Consider the following 16,759-nt stretch of genomic DNA (forward strand, 5'->3'; position numbering starts at 1 on the left):
GATATAATCTTACATTGCATGTGTTGTGCCATAACCCAATTGTGTAACAGCCTGTAGTTTTCCACTGAACCTTTTACCATTTCCACCAGCAAGTCATATGCAGCAGCCCTTGAAGAATGAGATTTGCATTTTGGCTGTTGTCTGTCTTTTAGGCTTGGCAACAAGAAAAGCAGATTGAAGATGTCTCTCAGAACTTCCTGTAAAACAGTAAGTCAGTCAGTCAGTATAAAAACATTAAGCCCCTTCAACAATCATGCTGTGAACACATACAGCATTTAATACCTTCAGACAATATATGGCCACCAATCAAATTCAATACAAAAATTGTAACTAGACCTAATATTTTAACCAACCATTGGAACCAAATCTTGCTTCTACTACTTGGGCCAGCTCATACTGGTACAGATGGAGTGTTGAAAAGATACCAAATGGGAGGGTGCATAAAATGTTGCTACTCTTTGTGATTTTGCCACGTACTAGTGACCTGGATTGGCCACCGTGAGAACGGGCTACTGGGCTTGATGGACCATTGGTCTAACCCAATAAGGCTATTCTTATGTTCTTATGATTAACATTTACTGGCTGAGGGCTATCAGTGCAATAACTAAAACTAGACAGGAGGCAAGAAAAGGATTAAAAATGAGGCATGCCCTATAGTAGTTTCAAATGAAAGCTAATTACATCACAGCTTTTGTTTTCAGAATATTAATGCCCCTTTCCCCAACCTTTGTGCTTCCTGCCTGGTCCTGCACCGCTCAGTGATTGGCTGAGGTCAGTTCACAATGAGAACTGACCTTAGCCAATCACTGAGCGGCGCAGGACCAAGCAGGAAGCGCAAAGGTTGCGCTCCTGCGTTGCATCGCTCTGCTTCTAAAGTACCAAGGGGGGGGGGGGGGGCGGGAAGGCGTATTTGGGGCGGGGAAGATGTATTCATTCCGTAAGACGCACCCACTTTTCCACCCCCTTTTTGGAAGCAGGGCAGAGCGGCGCGACGCAGGAGCTTTCTACATCAAATTGCCAAATTCAGGGGAAAAGGCCATACCAGGCAGTGTGGCGTCACCAACAGATTACTCTAATTTGCATCGCTTGGGCTCTGCAGGCTCCATGCCATTCCATGTAGGGCAGCCACATTTCAAGGTCCAGAAAAGAAAAAGGCCCGAAACACTGGCCTAGCCATCTGTTCCTCCTGCCCGTCCTTCCTGTGCCACACAACACATAATAAATGCAAGGACGTTCCTCCAGTGCACAATTTGCGCAATCCTGGCATGAACTAGGGGTAAAAGAGCCTAAGAACTCCATTACCACCAATTTTGAGGCAAAAATGAAAGATTTGATTTCCAGACACCCCCACCCCTACTGATTCACCTCATAGGCTGTTAACACAGCCTTACTCACTGTGACCTCTGCTGGCAATGTGCTGCAGCTTACCTCAGCCCTCAACAGTAATTGGAAAGGGAGAAGAAAATCACTGGCTCATGAAGAACATCTCCTCCAATGCTGATCTTCAGGCTGCCAGTCGGACATGGTGTCTGACTGAACTCCCACCCCCGTGGACCAACTGATGCATAAAACCAGAAGGGGGAGGCAAAAACACAGCCGTCACCCTGCAAGACACCACTGAGCCTCCTACAAATGCCTAACAGCCTGTGCTCAAACTCCTGCAAAGCAGTAGGTGAGCAACGCTAACCGGGGATGGCTCTGAGCTCCAAAAACACTTCTGCAGGCTGGCTTACAGGTACCACAAGGGATTGGCCTGTCAGTTGCAGATCTCAATCTGCTTCTTCTCCATTCAGGCAGAGCCAAACACTGGAAATGGGAAGCTCTGAGCACCAAAACCCAAAGAAAAGATGAGAGAAAAAAAAATTGCTAAAATAAAGAAAAAAAGGCAGAGCAGAACAAAAACTTCAGGCTTGTGTGCAGAAGGGAAAACTCTAGGTTGCATTAGAGCTTTCAGTAAAGTAGGAGGGATACAGAAAAAATCCGGAGTTGACACACCTATTGCACTAGAGATGGAAATTTAATTTTTGCATCTCTGCGGGTGTTTTCATGCATATATTTTGTATTTGTTTTCATATCGATACAAAATATTTGGGCCACATTATTTCTATTTATTCGATTTTCTATACCATTCTCCCAGGAGAGCTCAGAATGGCTTACACAAGTTTATTCAGGTACTCAAGCATTTTTCCCTGTCTGTCCTGGTGGGCTCACACTCTATCTACCGTAATGTACCTGGGGCAATGGGGAGATTAATTGACTTGCCCAGGGTGCTGAGGCTGTAGCTTTAACCACTGCTCTACACTCTCCCCTCACATTTTCAAGGAAAAATTTATTGATGAGTTTCCCACCTGTGAATGAGCTTGTGGAAAGCCCTGCAGGCAGTACACAAATTGTTCCTTTATATTATGACAGTTTTGTGCTCAGACACTGTAAAGAAGGCATGCTGGGTATTAACATTCTACAGAGCTGGTTAGATGAGCATGCAAGTTCAGTAGAGTACAAATGAAAGAAGACAAAAACATGTCCTAGATAAAGCAAATATACTCATCTGTAGTAGGTATTCTCTGAGGGCAAAAATGCATAATCACAAACAGGGATGATATCAACCAACAGAGCTTGATGCTGGAAAATCACCAGCTTCTTTTCCAGAAGCTTTTGCACATTGCTATGACCTCATGGAACCAGCCAGTGTATTAGAAAGCTAATAGAACAACTCCAATGAGGGTAGGTTGTCTGAATGTATGTTCTGCTGTACTCAGAGAACACTTGCTACAGGTGAGTAACTTTGCTTAGTCAGAGAACAAGAGGGACAACATTTTACTCATGGGAATCCCTAGCTACTAGGTTGCTTGAAAACAAAAATGGGGAAAAATGAATGAGGCTTGCAACAAGCTAAAACCCATAACATTTTTTTATTTTTGTAATACTCTATTTTTAAAAATCTTTTTTATTGAGAAAATTAAGAAAATGAAAAAAAAAAAAAAAAAAAGCCACACAAGATCTCACTTTGCTTTTCAACTTCTAAACAAACCAAAGTCAAACAAATCCTTTCCAAGCTCACCCCAATCCCCCCATAACAGGTAATTCAGAAAATCTCTGCATGAAAATGTCAGGCAATAATAAAATAAATCTTGTAAAGGAACATAATATAAACATTGCAATCTATCTGCATGCAAATCCCACCCAACAAAGATGCCACATTTCAAAAAAATATAATTATATAAACCCAACATTTGAAAAACTTAATTCTATTCACTCTTAATCACCGTACTGTTTTCCCAACCCCATTATTCTCCAGTCTATACCTAATCCCAGTCCCTCCCCAACCTATACACTCTAATCATGTCCTACACATCTCTCTGCAGTCCAAAGTATAATACAGTCAACATATTAAATGACCACGCAGGATGAGAAACCTTCATAACTGTAATTTATTCAAAATTGAACTTTAGTTCTTGCAGGTAGCCATTGAATATAAAAAGAGACCAAATTGCAAGGAAGTGCTTCCCTCGTTTATAAGTAAGGTGTACTTCCTTGGTTTACCAAAACATTAAGGTGTGCAATTAATTTCTCTACTGCCTATATGAAAGGGCTTCAGGCTGCACCTTCTTTTGGAGCACACATTTTTTCCCACCAAGATAACTTTCCATAAAAACATTTTATGTTCTCTCTTTCTGATCTCAACATTCAAGTGATTACTTATGAATTCTAAAGTAATTGTAACTTAAATCTCCAGTAACTGATTCAGATATGTTAGTACTTTTTGCCAAAATAATTGAATATCCTGACAAGCCCAAGTAGCATGAATCAAAGTACCCTCAGCTCGTTTACACTTAAGACAACAGGAAGTGTCAACAAGGTTTGCCTTAAATGCTCAAATTCTACAAATAATTCTATAACGGCATTCTCTGAGGTCTGCCCCATGAATTATAGAAATAAGAAACTTAATAGTATATAGCATATCAAAGGACCTTAAGATACAGAATTACTTTGTTGCGATGAAATCTTGTGTAAGGAGGATCAGCTACTAGGGCCTGAAGCTCACTGACTCTGTGAGCTAAAATGATTGCCACCAAGAACAAAACCTTCCAGGTTAAAAGCTTCACATGGTACTTATACAGAAGCGACCTTTATAGTTATCCCTAAACTGGGAAAAGATCTCCAGTTTGTAACCAATTACAGACCACTTTCCATGATTAATGTGGATGCTAAAATCTACGCCAAGATACTGGCAACTATATTACAAGTAATACCACTCCTGATTACCACAGACCAAACTGGATTTATCAATGGTAGACACTCTTAACAACTCCCATATGTTATTGAATGTTATTGTAGCATCTCAAAAATTTACACTAATAGGGCTTGACGCTGAAAATGCGTTTGATAAGAGTGGAATGGCCTTTTATTTATGCTACATTACGTAAATTTGGTATTCCTGACCATTTTATTAACATGATAATGGTGTTATACTCAAATCCCAGAACAAGAGTTTCCATTAATAGTCACCTCTTTGATTTCTTCAAACCCTCTAGAGGCATCCGTCAAGGATGCCCGTTGTCCCCCGTTGCTCTTTAATTTATTGCTGGAACTGCTATTGGTGGCTATAAGAGCAAAATCGGATATTCAAGGATTTAAATACTGTGGTTCTGAAATCAAACTTGCTGCGTATGCAGATGATGTTATGCTGTGCATAACACCAGACTCTATCCCACACGTCATCAAGGTAATTGAGTCCTATGCGTAGGTCTCTGGCTATAAATTAAATACAACTAAGTCTGAATTAATGCCTCAACTGCAATGAAGATAAACAAAATATTAACTGGTTTTGTTTGGAATGCATACAAATTGAAGTATTTAGGATTTTTCATAGGTCCAGCTTTGGAGGATAAAGGAAACTAAATGAGGATTACATGCTATCCTTAATAAAGGACTTAACACATAAATGGTCACCATTAAAAATTACCTAATGGGGGCGCTTGGCCATGATTAAAATGATGATTCAATCCAAAATTAACTATGTAGCCCTTCTTATTACACATCAATCGCAGCAAATTGATAAGGATCTGATTGTGGATATCCTAAAGTTTGGAAGGAAAGAGGAGGTTCTACTGTTGGGAGATTTCAACCTGCCGGATGCGGACTGGAATGTTCCGTCTGCGGAATTGGAAAGAAGTAGGGAGATTGTGGATGCCTTTCAAGAGGCTCTGCTCAGACAAATGGTGACGGAACCCACAAGGGAAAAAGCGATATTGGATCTAGTCCTCACAAATGGAGAGAGTATCTCTAATGTTCGAGTGGGTGCTCACCTGGGAAGTAGCGATCATCAAACGGTTTGGTTTGATATAACGGCTAAAGTGGAGAACGGCCGCACGATACTTAAAGTCCTAGATTTCAAACGTACGGACTTTAATACAATGGAAAAGTACCTGAAGAAAGAGCTGTTAGGATGGGAGGACATAAGAGAAGTGGAAAGACAGTGGTTTAAGCTGAAAGGAGCGATAAAAATGGCTACGGACCTTTATGTGAAGAAAATCAATAAAAACAAGAGAAAAAGGAAGCCGATATGGTTCTCCAACCTAGTGGCTGAGAAAATAAAGGCGAAAGAGTTGGCATTCATGAAATATAAAAAACCCAAGAAGAGGAGAGCAGAAAGGACTACAGGGTGAAACTGAAAGAAGCCAAGAGAGAGATACGTCTGGCGAAAGCACAGGCGGAAGAACAAACGGCTAAAAATGTAAAAAAGGGAGACAAAAATTTTTTCAGATATATTAGTGAAAGGAGGAAGATGAAAAATGGAATTGCTAGGCTACAAGATGCTGGGAACAAATATGTGGAGAGTGATGAGGAGAAAGCAAATGTGCTAAACAAATACTTCTGTTCTGTGTTCACAGAAGAAAATCCTGGAGAAGGACCGAGATTGTCTAGTAAAGTTACACGAGAAAATGGAGTAGATTCTGTGCCGTTCACGGAGGAGGGTGTTTATGAGCAACTTGAAAAACTGAAGGTGGACAAAGTGATGGGACCAGACGGGATCCATCCCAGGATACTAAGGGAGCTCAGAGAGGTTCTGACGAGTCCTATTATAGACTTGTTCAACAAATCTCTGGAGATGGGAGTGATTCCTGGGGATTGGAGGAGAGCGGATGTGGTCCCTATTCATAAAAATGGTCACAGGGATGAAGCAGGAAACTACAGGCCGGTGAGCCTCACTTCAGTTGTTGGAAAAATAATGGAAGTTTTGCTGAAAGAAAGGATAGTGTACTTCCTTGAATCTAATGGGTTACAGGATCCAAGGCAACATGGCTTTACAAAAGGTAAATCGTGCCAAACGAACCTGATTGAATTTTTTTGATTGGGTGACCAGAGAGCTGGATCTAGGACATATGCTAGAAGTAATTTACTTGGATTTCAGCAAAGCCTTTGATACAGTTCCTCATAGGAGGCTGTTGAACAAACTTGAAGGGCTGAAGTTAGGACCCAAAGTGGTAAACTGGGTCAGAAACTGGCTGTCGGACAGACGCCAGAGGGTGGTGGTTAATGGAAGTCGCTCGAAGGAAGGAAAGGTGAGTAGTGGAGTCCCTCAGGGATCAGTGCTGGGGCCAATCCTGTTCAATATGTTTGTGAGTGACATTGTTGAAGGGTTAGAAGGAAAAGTGTGCCTTTTTGCAGATGATACCAAGATTTGTAACAGAGTAGACACCGAAGAGGGAGTGGAAAATATGAAAAAGGATCTGTAAAAGTTAGAGGAATGGTCTAATGCCTGGCAACTAAAATTCAATGCAAAGAAATGCAGAGTAATGCATTTGGAGATTAATAATAGGAAGGAACTGTATATGCTGGGAGGAGAGAAGCTGATATGCATGGACGGGGAGAGGGACCTTGGGGTGATAGTGTCCGAAGATCTAAAGGTGAAAAAACAGTGTGACAAGGCAATGGCTGCTGCCAGAAGGATGCTGGGCTGTATAAAGAGAGGCGTAGTTAGTAGAAGGAAGAAGGTGTTGATGCCCCTGTACAGGTCATTGGTAAGGCCCCACTTGGAGTATTGTGTTCAATTTTGGAGACCGTATCTGGCGAAGGACGTAAGAAGACTTGAGGCGGTCCAGAGGAGGGCGACGAAAATGATAGGAGGCTTGTGCCAGAAGACATATGAGGAGAGACTGGAAGCCTTGAATATGTATACCCTAGAGGAAAGGAGAGACAGGGGAGATATGATTCAGATGTTCAAATACTTGAAGGGTATTAACGTAGAGCAAAATCTTTTTCAGAGAAAGGAAAATGGTAAAACCAGAGGACATAATTTGAGGTTGAGGGGTGGTAGATTCAAAGGCAATGTTAGGAAATTCTACTTTACGGAGAGGGTGGTGGATGCCTGGAATGCGCTCCCGAGAGAGGTGGTGGAGAGTAAAACTGTGACTGAGTTCAAAGAAGCATGGTATGAACACAAAGGATCTAGAATCAGAAAATAAGATTAAATATTGAACTAAGGCCAGTACTGGGCAGACTTGCACGGTCTGTGTCTGTATATGGCCGTTTGGTGGAGGATGGGCTGGGGAGGGCTTCAATGGCTGGGAGGGTGTAGATGGGCTGGAGTAAGTCTTAACAGAGATTTCGACAGTTGGAACCCAAGCACAGTACAGGGTAAAGCTTTGGATTCTTGCCCAGAAATAGCTAAGAAGAAAAAATTAAAAAATTTAAATTGAATCAGGTTGGGCAGACTGGATGGACCATTCGGGTCTTTATCTGCCATCATCTACTATGTTACTATGATAACCTGACAGAGCTTCTCCTGATGGAATACAGGCAGGAACCCTTTGTTCTGTCCCATGTGAAAATCGAACTCCTAGATATTCCAAATCCTGTGTCAGCTCGAGATGACTTCCTGAAATTGATCACCTAGCCCAAGCACTGCAACAACTGTACCACCTGCTGAATAGCCTGATGCCCCTCAGACGCTGAGGGAGCTCTGCTAAACCTGTCATCCAGATACAGGTGAACCAAGACACCCAGGGTGCGAAGATGAGCCGCCGCCGTCACAACCACCACCTTGGTGAAGGTCCTGGGTGCCATTATCAACCCAAAAGACATTGCTGCAAACTGGAAATGTTGCCTCAAGAAGTGTAACCTCAGATATTTCCGGTGGTCTGGAAAAATGGGAATGTGAAGCTACACTTTCATCAGATCCAGGGAGGCTAGGAACTCCCCCAGTGCCACTGATGCTATCACCGAGCACACCATTTCCATGTGGAAGCGAGGCACTTTCAGAACCACATTGAACACCTTGAGGTCCAGAATTGGTCTCCAATCGCCGGAGCCTTTCTTTGGAACAATTAAGCATATTCTCCCAGAACCTGAATATCACTCTGGAATGGGTTCTATGGCCACAATATCTAGTAACCTGTGGCCTGCACCCAAACTGTCTTCTCGGGGAGCACAGAAAATACTCAGAGGATACAGAAACTCTAGTTTGTAGCCATCTCTGAGAACCTCAAAGACTCAGCGGTCGGGAGTAATGGCCTGCCATTCAGCCAGAAAAACCAACAATCACCCCGATGTGCAGGAGAGGAGACACCAGCCTAGCATCAGAATTGCTTCTTTGTAAGAGCCGCCAGATGACTCAACATGGATGGCTGATGTCAAGAACCGCCAAAGCATGGTCTGGCAGTCGAAGAGGACTGCTGGTCCGTGAAAGGGCCAGAGTACAGATGGAAGTAGATGAAAGGATAAAAATTAGGATGCCCTAAACCCCTGGAAGGTGGGATCTACTCACAGGCAGCGACTTGGGCCTGTGATCCTGCACAATGGCCATTAGGTCATCTGGCTGAACAGCAGCTGTCACGGGCAACCGGCTCAAGGTCACTTTAGAAGATGAATCGCCAGACCACTGCCAGATCCAGAGCAGCCTGCTCAGATAGTAGTTTACAAATTCTGCCATACGGTTCACCAAGGACTTCAAGTACATGCTCATAAAGAGGTGTTAGGAACTTATGTAGGGGGACAACACAACATTCTCATAATCCTTTCTTCCAAAAGAATCCAAGGCCCAATAATACCTTCCCGGGTTGAACAGTGAAACTTTGAACTCTTGGTTCTTTTGAGAGCAACCATAGAGTGGTGCAATAGCTGAAGCTTCTCAAACCTGGCAGCCTTTTAAACTTTATACATGGTGTCAGTCTTCTTGTACATGGGCTGCAGAGAGAGGGTTGTCTACCACAGTCTCATCATTCTGAACAGCCTTGAGGATGCTGTGAATGGCCACTTTCATAGTCTTCTTAGAAGGGGCCTCAAAGTCAGGGATGTTCAATATTTTACCCCTGAACTCCTCCTCAACCCTCCAACTTAAATGTGATGACATCCGCCATCTCCTTTACAAAGCTGGCAAAGGAGAGTTTCTCAGGAGACTTCCTTATCTTAGGGAGTGAGGAAGTATCTCATGGAAGGTTCCAGGGATCCCCCTCTAAGATCTCCTCTGGCTCTTCCTCAGATGCCCAGGAACAGTCTAACTCAGACTCGGGATAGCATATCTCTGATTCTTCACTGGCTTGAAACTATGACAGGTTGCTCAAGGTGAGAGCACCAAGGTAAGGTGCAGGACCTGAACCTCCAGGAAGCTTTCTCTCTGAAGGACTGGACACCAAAACTGTCTTAGCCAGCACTTGCTTCAACTCCCTTTCCAGTATCAGTGTCAGCACATAGTCAAAATTGAGTGGATTTAACACTGTTGCCATCGATGCTATGGTATCATGTTAGGCTAGAAGTCGCTCCCCCTCCTCCTAGAGCATGGCCTGGTCTGCTCCTCAATGTCAGGAAACAGCAAAGGAGGGGGCTCAGTCAGTGTGGTCTACAGAAGATATCAAAGGCCAAATTGGAAGGCTGTTCCTGGCTCAGTAAAGGCTGAAACTAGCACCGATTCCTGGGAAGGGACATAGCCTTTGCAAGGTGGGCACTTTAGTGTCACTTTCAATGATGCTGATGCCCAGAAACTCCTTGCACCATGCTTCAAGGTGGTCCTAAGTCAGCGCTTCTTGACCTCCACTTGACGTACCTTATCGGGGTCCCTTGGTGCCACCGAGAATGATGTTGAATCCTTATGGGTCCTTGGTAGCAGATTTGAGGATACTTGGTCCATTGGGTGCTAATGATCCCTAGTGTCTGATGCAGCTTCCATAGCCATAGGAACTGATGCCTTCTATGACAAGTTTCAAGTTTATTATGTATTTAATATAGCACCTGTCACTACCTGGACGGTTCACAATCAGGATTAGATAATCAATTATACAGCAAAGAGGAACTATAATAATTTTTTTTTAAAGATAGTTAACATAGTAAATGAGAGCAGATAAAAGACCTGTGTGGCCCATCCAATCTGCCCAACAGTCACATTCATTCTCAAGGCAACAAACCAGTGATTATTAATTTTACTTGCTAAGTTTCAGAATAAGACGTCCTCCCCCCACCCCCCAAGATAGGTAAAGACCTGTACTCAGATGATTTGAATGTGGTATAAAATACTTATAATTGCTCTTCATCCATCTTGCCGCTTATAGGATGGAGACCATAGAAGTCTTTCTAGCATCGGCTACATCACCCCACTGCTTTCTCAGGCCATCACAGCTAGCTCCAGTCTCCTCCCCCCAATCCATCTTGCAATATACAGGACACAGACTGCAGAAGTCTATCTGGCATTGTCTTCCTTCCCTGCTGCTGGGTTTCTATTTAAGCACCTCTCCTACCCATCATAAATGAAGATATAGGTTTTGATCTGTCGAGTTTTGTGTCGATACTATCCTCTTTCTATTTAGGGATCCTTTTTGTTTATCCCATGTATTTTTGAAGTCCATCACTGTTTTTGACTCCACTACCTCTCTGAAGAACTATTTCCTGATGCTAGTCCTAAGTCTACCACCCCACAACCTCATATTATGTCCTCTAATTTTACCGCGTCTACATCTCTGAAATAGATTTGTTTGTAGATTAATACCCTTCAAGTATTTAAAAAAGTTTGTATCATATCTCCTCTATCCCTTCTTTCCTCCAGGGTATACATATTCAGGCATTCAAGCCTCTTCTCATACGTCTCTTGGTGCAATCCCAATAGAATTTTTGTAACCTTTCTCTAGACCGCTTCTAGTCTTCTTACATTCTTAGCAAGGTACAGCCTCCAGAACACAACACAATATTCCAAGTGGGGGCCTCACTAACGACTTGTACAGGGACATCAACACTTGTACAGGGGCATCAACCCTTTAGAGCTGAGAGTAGTTCAAAGTATTTTAGGCACCAAAAGATCCTGTCTATTGATGTTGACATCTTGTCATCCGGTCTGAAAACATACTATTTTGCCCACTGCTATGGTGGCTGACATTGCGGCCAACATTGCGGCCAACATTGCAGCCATTGTTGTATTCGATATCTGGCTTGTGGAGAAGATGGTCAGTGTATGCTCAGTAGGATCATAACTATCGGTCAGGGAGAAGTGACATAACTATCAGTCAGGGAGAAGGGACCTTGGCAACTTCTCTCTCTTTGCAGTCCAGCATCCTTCTGTCTGCGGCCACCATTTTGTCATATTGTTTCATAGCCTTGAGATCCTCACACTATCATGCCAAGGTCCCTTCTACCTGACCGATAGTTATGATCCTACTGAGCATACACTGACCATCTTCTCCACAAGCCAGATATTGACTACAATGGCTGCAATGTCAGCCACCATAGCAGTGGGCAAAATAGTATTTTTTCAGTCCTGATGGCAAGACCTGGATCTTTTGATGCCTAAAATACTTTGAACTACTCTCAGCTCTAAAGGGTCCTCTTGGTCATCTGGTGACAGAGATGACAAGAGAGCGTTTCATGGTTAGCCCCAAGGTACGGCAAGCATCAATTATGAGGATCAGTGAGTCCTCAATATGGTCTTGTCACATTGGGTTGGAAAAGGCCTACTCTCAATTCTGGGAACTATCTTAAACCTGTGGGCTTTCAAAGTTTGCACTACTTGATTAAAATTGGTTAGATACACCAGGAATTCTCTAGAGATTTAATAAATAGCTGGGGATGGCTGTCAGTTCATGGGAACTTGTTGGCAGAAAGTCAAAAGTTTACCAGGGCATATCAGGAATAAAGCCCCAAGAGTGCATGCAAGGTTACCCTTAAACATCATTTAAAGCCATCCACTAGCTTAAAAAAACAATTAATTTGTTTAAAATTCTAATAAATATAAATTCAAATGTGCAAAGATTGAAGATAATAATAATAATAATAAACTGCCCAAAGTGTCAGGGCAGTTATGGCTTGAATTAAAGTATAGGTCAGGAGTAATGAGGAGTCAGGGGAGACCATAAATTTCTTACTATAACATTTTTTACATATTTGGCTGATCCATAAAATGGCAGGCAAGCTCATGTTAGATTATAAACTTTGCACAGGAACTTAGTACCAAGGGTTGTACTAATCAAAAAAAATTCCATCCTTTAACATGCTTCATTGAGCTACAATGCCTGGACAAAGTGGCTGTTTGTGTTATGTGCAGCATGGCACTTGAACCAGTAGAGATCCAGTCAAAAAATTTTGCATGATTTTGTTTGAGATCCCAGGAAACAAACATATAACTTTGTTCAATTTGGAGAAGATCTAGCGTGAACCCTTAGTCCACTTGATATAGAATGACGCTTAGGACATATATGGAAAGAAAGCCCCTCCACACATCTTTTTTGTGATCAGAAGTACTTAAAATAAAATCCTTTCTCTCTGTCCTGCTGTGGAATGGGCTCAACCACAATGGCCTGCAAAAGAGAAGAGAGTTCCTTTGTAAAGTAATTCCTATTGCTGACAGCTTAATTTTGATGTTCTTGGTGGGAAATCTGGGGGTATGTTCTCTAATTACTGATGATAACCTTCTTGGAGAACTTTCAGAACCCTCTTGTTTGAGATTACAAGGGGTTATTGGTGCAACAAAATATCAGCCTTCCTCCTACTGGAAGTTCATCTGGAACTGTTATAGGGAATAGAAGTTATGCTCTGCTAGGGACAGTTCAAATCCTGTTCTTGATTTTATTGTTGAGCTGATTGGGGTTTGGACCCTCAGTTGTCTTATGCAAGATCAAAGTCCTTATGTTACTTGGAAAGAGTATGATGGAGGAAACCTATATCTATGAGAGTAATAAGATCTCCATTGTTCTCTGCTACAAAATCTCCTAGAAAAGGAGGCTGGAGAATAGTGTCTGAGTGCTGCTTGATGAGTGAGGTAGCCTCCTGCACCTTATCTCTGAAGACATTCTCTCCATGGTGCAGTAAGTCAGCTAGCTTTTGCTGCACTTTGACTACAGGTCTGTGGGTGCCAATCACCAAATATATCTTAAGTTGCACGGAGCATGCATTTTCCTCATGGCTTTCCCTTGACCACTATCTCACAGAATTCATCAGCCTTATCCCAAGGAAGAATATCAGCAATCTTCACTAGACTACACATAATATTCCATAAGTACTGTATATGCACACGAAGTGCTAGTAGGAAGTTATGTGGGACGTTGTTATAGCATTCTCAAAAGACTTCAAGGTCCTCACTTATCTCACTGAGAGCACTAAGGAGTGAGTCTCTGTACTCCTGGCTCTTTTGAGAGCATATTTGACCACTATGGGCCAATGAGGAAGCTATAGTTTCTCAAATCCCAGAGCCCTTTAAACTCTATACATAGAGTTAACATTCTTATTAACAGGTGGTAAAGAGAAGAGGCTCTCCCACATTCTCATACATACTTCATTCAGAATTCTATGAACAAGCATGTCACAGCTTCCTTGTGGAAACAGATGATCTGACTGCTTTTTATATTTGTCTATCATAAAGCACAGTTACTTACCGTAACAAGTGTTATCCAGGGACAGCAGTAGTATATGATGCTAATATATATTCTCTCTTATCAGATGGATTAACGAACAATGTACCTTCTTGCATATTACTACACACTGAGCACACACGAGAGCATTAAATAACCAGAGGAACTTATTACTGCAGTATACTGAATCTGAACCCGAAGCTGATAAGTTAGTATGTGTGGTACGTCATTCACAACAAGCTCGGTTCTTTGCTAAAATCTTGAAAAAATATTGGAATTGTTTATCTATACATCCTTGCTTTCAAAATGCACAAATAACAACAGCTTATTCTAGAAATAAGAATTTACAGGAATTGATCTGCCCAAGGGGGCAGTGCAAATGAGTGACTTCAGGAATAGTCAGGTGGGCTAGTGGGACACTATAAATGTGGGCATTGCTTAGTGTGTAGTAATATGCAAGAAGGCACATCGTTCGTTAACCCATCTGATAAGAGAGAATATATATTAACATCATATACTACTTGTGAAACAAGTGGAATAATTTATGCTATAAGCTGCCCATGTAATTTATTATATATTGGGCAGACTTCAAGACCCTTTAAAACTAGTATCATTGAGCATAGATCCTGTTTGTCATGTGGTAAAACAGAAGCACCGATGGTGCAACATTGTTTAGAAGCTAATCACACTTTTTCAGAAATGCGCTGCTGGATTATAAATCGATTGTTCCCATCAAGTAAAGGTGGGGACTTTAAAATGTTCCTTAGGCAGAGGGAACAAAAATGGATATTTAAATTAAGAACTTATACTCCAAATGGCTTGAATGCCAGAATAGAACGGCGTGCAATTTTTTTGAAGTTCTAACTAAAAGAGAGGAAGTAACAGTGATTGGCTGTTTTCCCCATCCTTAGATAGCTGTGATTGGCTTATTATTACATCACTTTCCTCTTTAAAAACTCGGGCAGATTCCGAGCCGCCATTTCTTTGGGAGAAAATCTTTGAAGCGGTAGCGCCGTATTTAAAGTGAGTAAATCTGAAGTAATGATATGAACTGTGGTGACTTTTTCGATATCAGAGGACAAAGAGATAAGTGCTTGTTTCCTACCTTTTGAAAATCTGTGTCTTGAATATCTACTTTAAAGTCGTAAGAGTGATTAATGCAGGATATATAACAGAGTTTTTCTGAGACCAAGGATGTATTTCTCTGTGGCATCTAAGTACTTGCCATAGAAAATTTCCTAGGTATATTCCTGAGAAACACTATAATCTCTGATATTAATGTGAATGAATATCATTTTTGTGTGGACATATTTATTTAAGATATTCAGCTTGTATTGATATATTTAAGCATTAATAGCACTCAGATGGACTCTAATGGATGTAGATTTAAGACCAAAGTCAGACAAAAAAAAGAAGGAAATCCAACACCAATTCCACTGCGAAGGAAGTGGGATCATGATGATGAAGTAAACACCAGGAAGAAAATCGAATCCACTTCTGTTGGTAACATTGTTCTGTGGCCGGTTTCCTGGAAGCATCAATGATGTGACAAACAGGCTGAGACAGGAGAGTTTGAGTAGAACTCAGCCCGAGAGAAACCAAGCTGTCAGGTGTAGAGACTGCAAGTTGGGATGTAGAAGGGATTGCTGATTCTAAATAAGCAGAGTAGGAAACACAGGAAGTAGTATGGGTTCCCCGGAACTGAATTGCAGAAGAAGGGAAAACCAATGTTGTCTGGGCCACCGTGGAGCAATGAGAATCATGGTGGCTGCTTCTCTCTTGAGCTTGAACAGAGTTCAGAGTGGAGGGAAGGCATACAGAAACCGACCCATCCAATCCAGGAGAAAAGCATCCACTGCCAGACAAAGAGGAGAGTAAAGTCTGGAACAAAACTGAGGCAACTGGTGGGTGTGAGGACCTGCAAATAAGTCCACCTGTGGGGGTGCCCCATTGAGCAAAAACAGACTGGAGAGATACAGAGTCGAGAGTCCATTCATGAGGTTGGAGGATTCTGCCGAGTTTGTCCGCTAGGGAATTCTTCTCGCCTTGAATGTAGACAGCTTTCAGGAACAGTATTTTAACTAACATGTTTTGTTTCTTTTTTAAGATATTTTTTATTTCTGTACACCGCCTAGAAATTTGATTAAGCGGTATAAAAATTTTTTAATTAAAAAAAAAAATAAAATTGCGAGCTGTCGCCCAAGACCAAATCTTTTGAGCCTCCTGACACAACAGGAGAGAACCCGTGCCTCGATGCTTGTTGATGTAGTACATTCCTACTTGATTGTCCGTGCAAAGGAGGAGGACTTGAGAACAGAGGAGATGTTGAAAAGCCTTGAGAGCATAAAACATCGCCCTGAGTTCCAGGAAATTGATGTGGAATTTCTTCTCTCTGGCAGTCCAAAGACCCTGAGTTTGCTGATCGTCCATATGCACCCCCCAGGCATAAGGGGACATGTCGGTGGTGTTGATCTTGTAATGAGGTGGCAAGTGAAAAGAAGATCTCTGGAAAGATTGGATGAGTCATCCACCAACGAAGAGACTGCAGAAGAGATGATGTAACAGATATGTGCTTTGAGAGACGATCCGTCGCTTGAGACCACTGGGACACTAGAGTCCACTGAGGAGTTTGCAGAGGGAGTTTTGCCAAGGGTGTGACATGGACCGTGGAGGCCATGTGTCCCAGAAGAACCATCATATGTCTGGCCGAGATGATCTGAAGAAGAAGCAATTGCTGACAGAGACAAATGAGAGTCTGAAGTCAATCTGGTGGAAGAAACGCCCTGATAACAGTGGTGTCCAGAATCGCTCCATTGAATTGAAGACGCTGCGTTGGAATGAGATGTGATTTGGGGAAGTTGACTTCGAATTTCAGAAGCGGAAGAAAGGAGATAATAATAATAATTTATTTCTTTTATACCGCCAAAACC

The 16,759-nt window shown here is 42.1% G+C and overlaps 1 protein-coding gene across 8 annotated transcripts in view; it reads right to left on the reverse strand.

Annotated features, from left to right (window-relative positions):
• The window catches only part of USP34 (ubiquitin specific peptidase 34), a 1,084,964-nt gene that overhangs the window by 352,313 nt on the left and 715,892 nt on the right, over nt 1-16,759 (reverse strand). For all 8 annotated transcript variants that reach the window (XM_033939082.1, XM_033939080.1, XM_033939079.1 and 5 more), the window contains one exon: nt 14-197. In XM_033939082.1, coding sequence (XP_033794973.1) covers nt 14-197 — 184 coding nt within the window. The remainder of the gene's footprint in view (nt 1-13; nt 198-16,759) is intronic.

Source organism: Geotrypetes seraphini, chromosome 3, assembly GCF_902459505.1.
Source record: "Geotrypetes seraphini chromosome 3, aGeoSer1.1, whole genome shotgun sequence".
Taxonomy (NCBI): domain Eukaryota; kingdom Metazoa; phylum Chordata; class Amphibia; order Gymnophiona; family Dermophiidae; genus Geotrypetes; species Geotrypetes seraphini.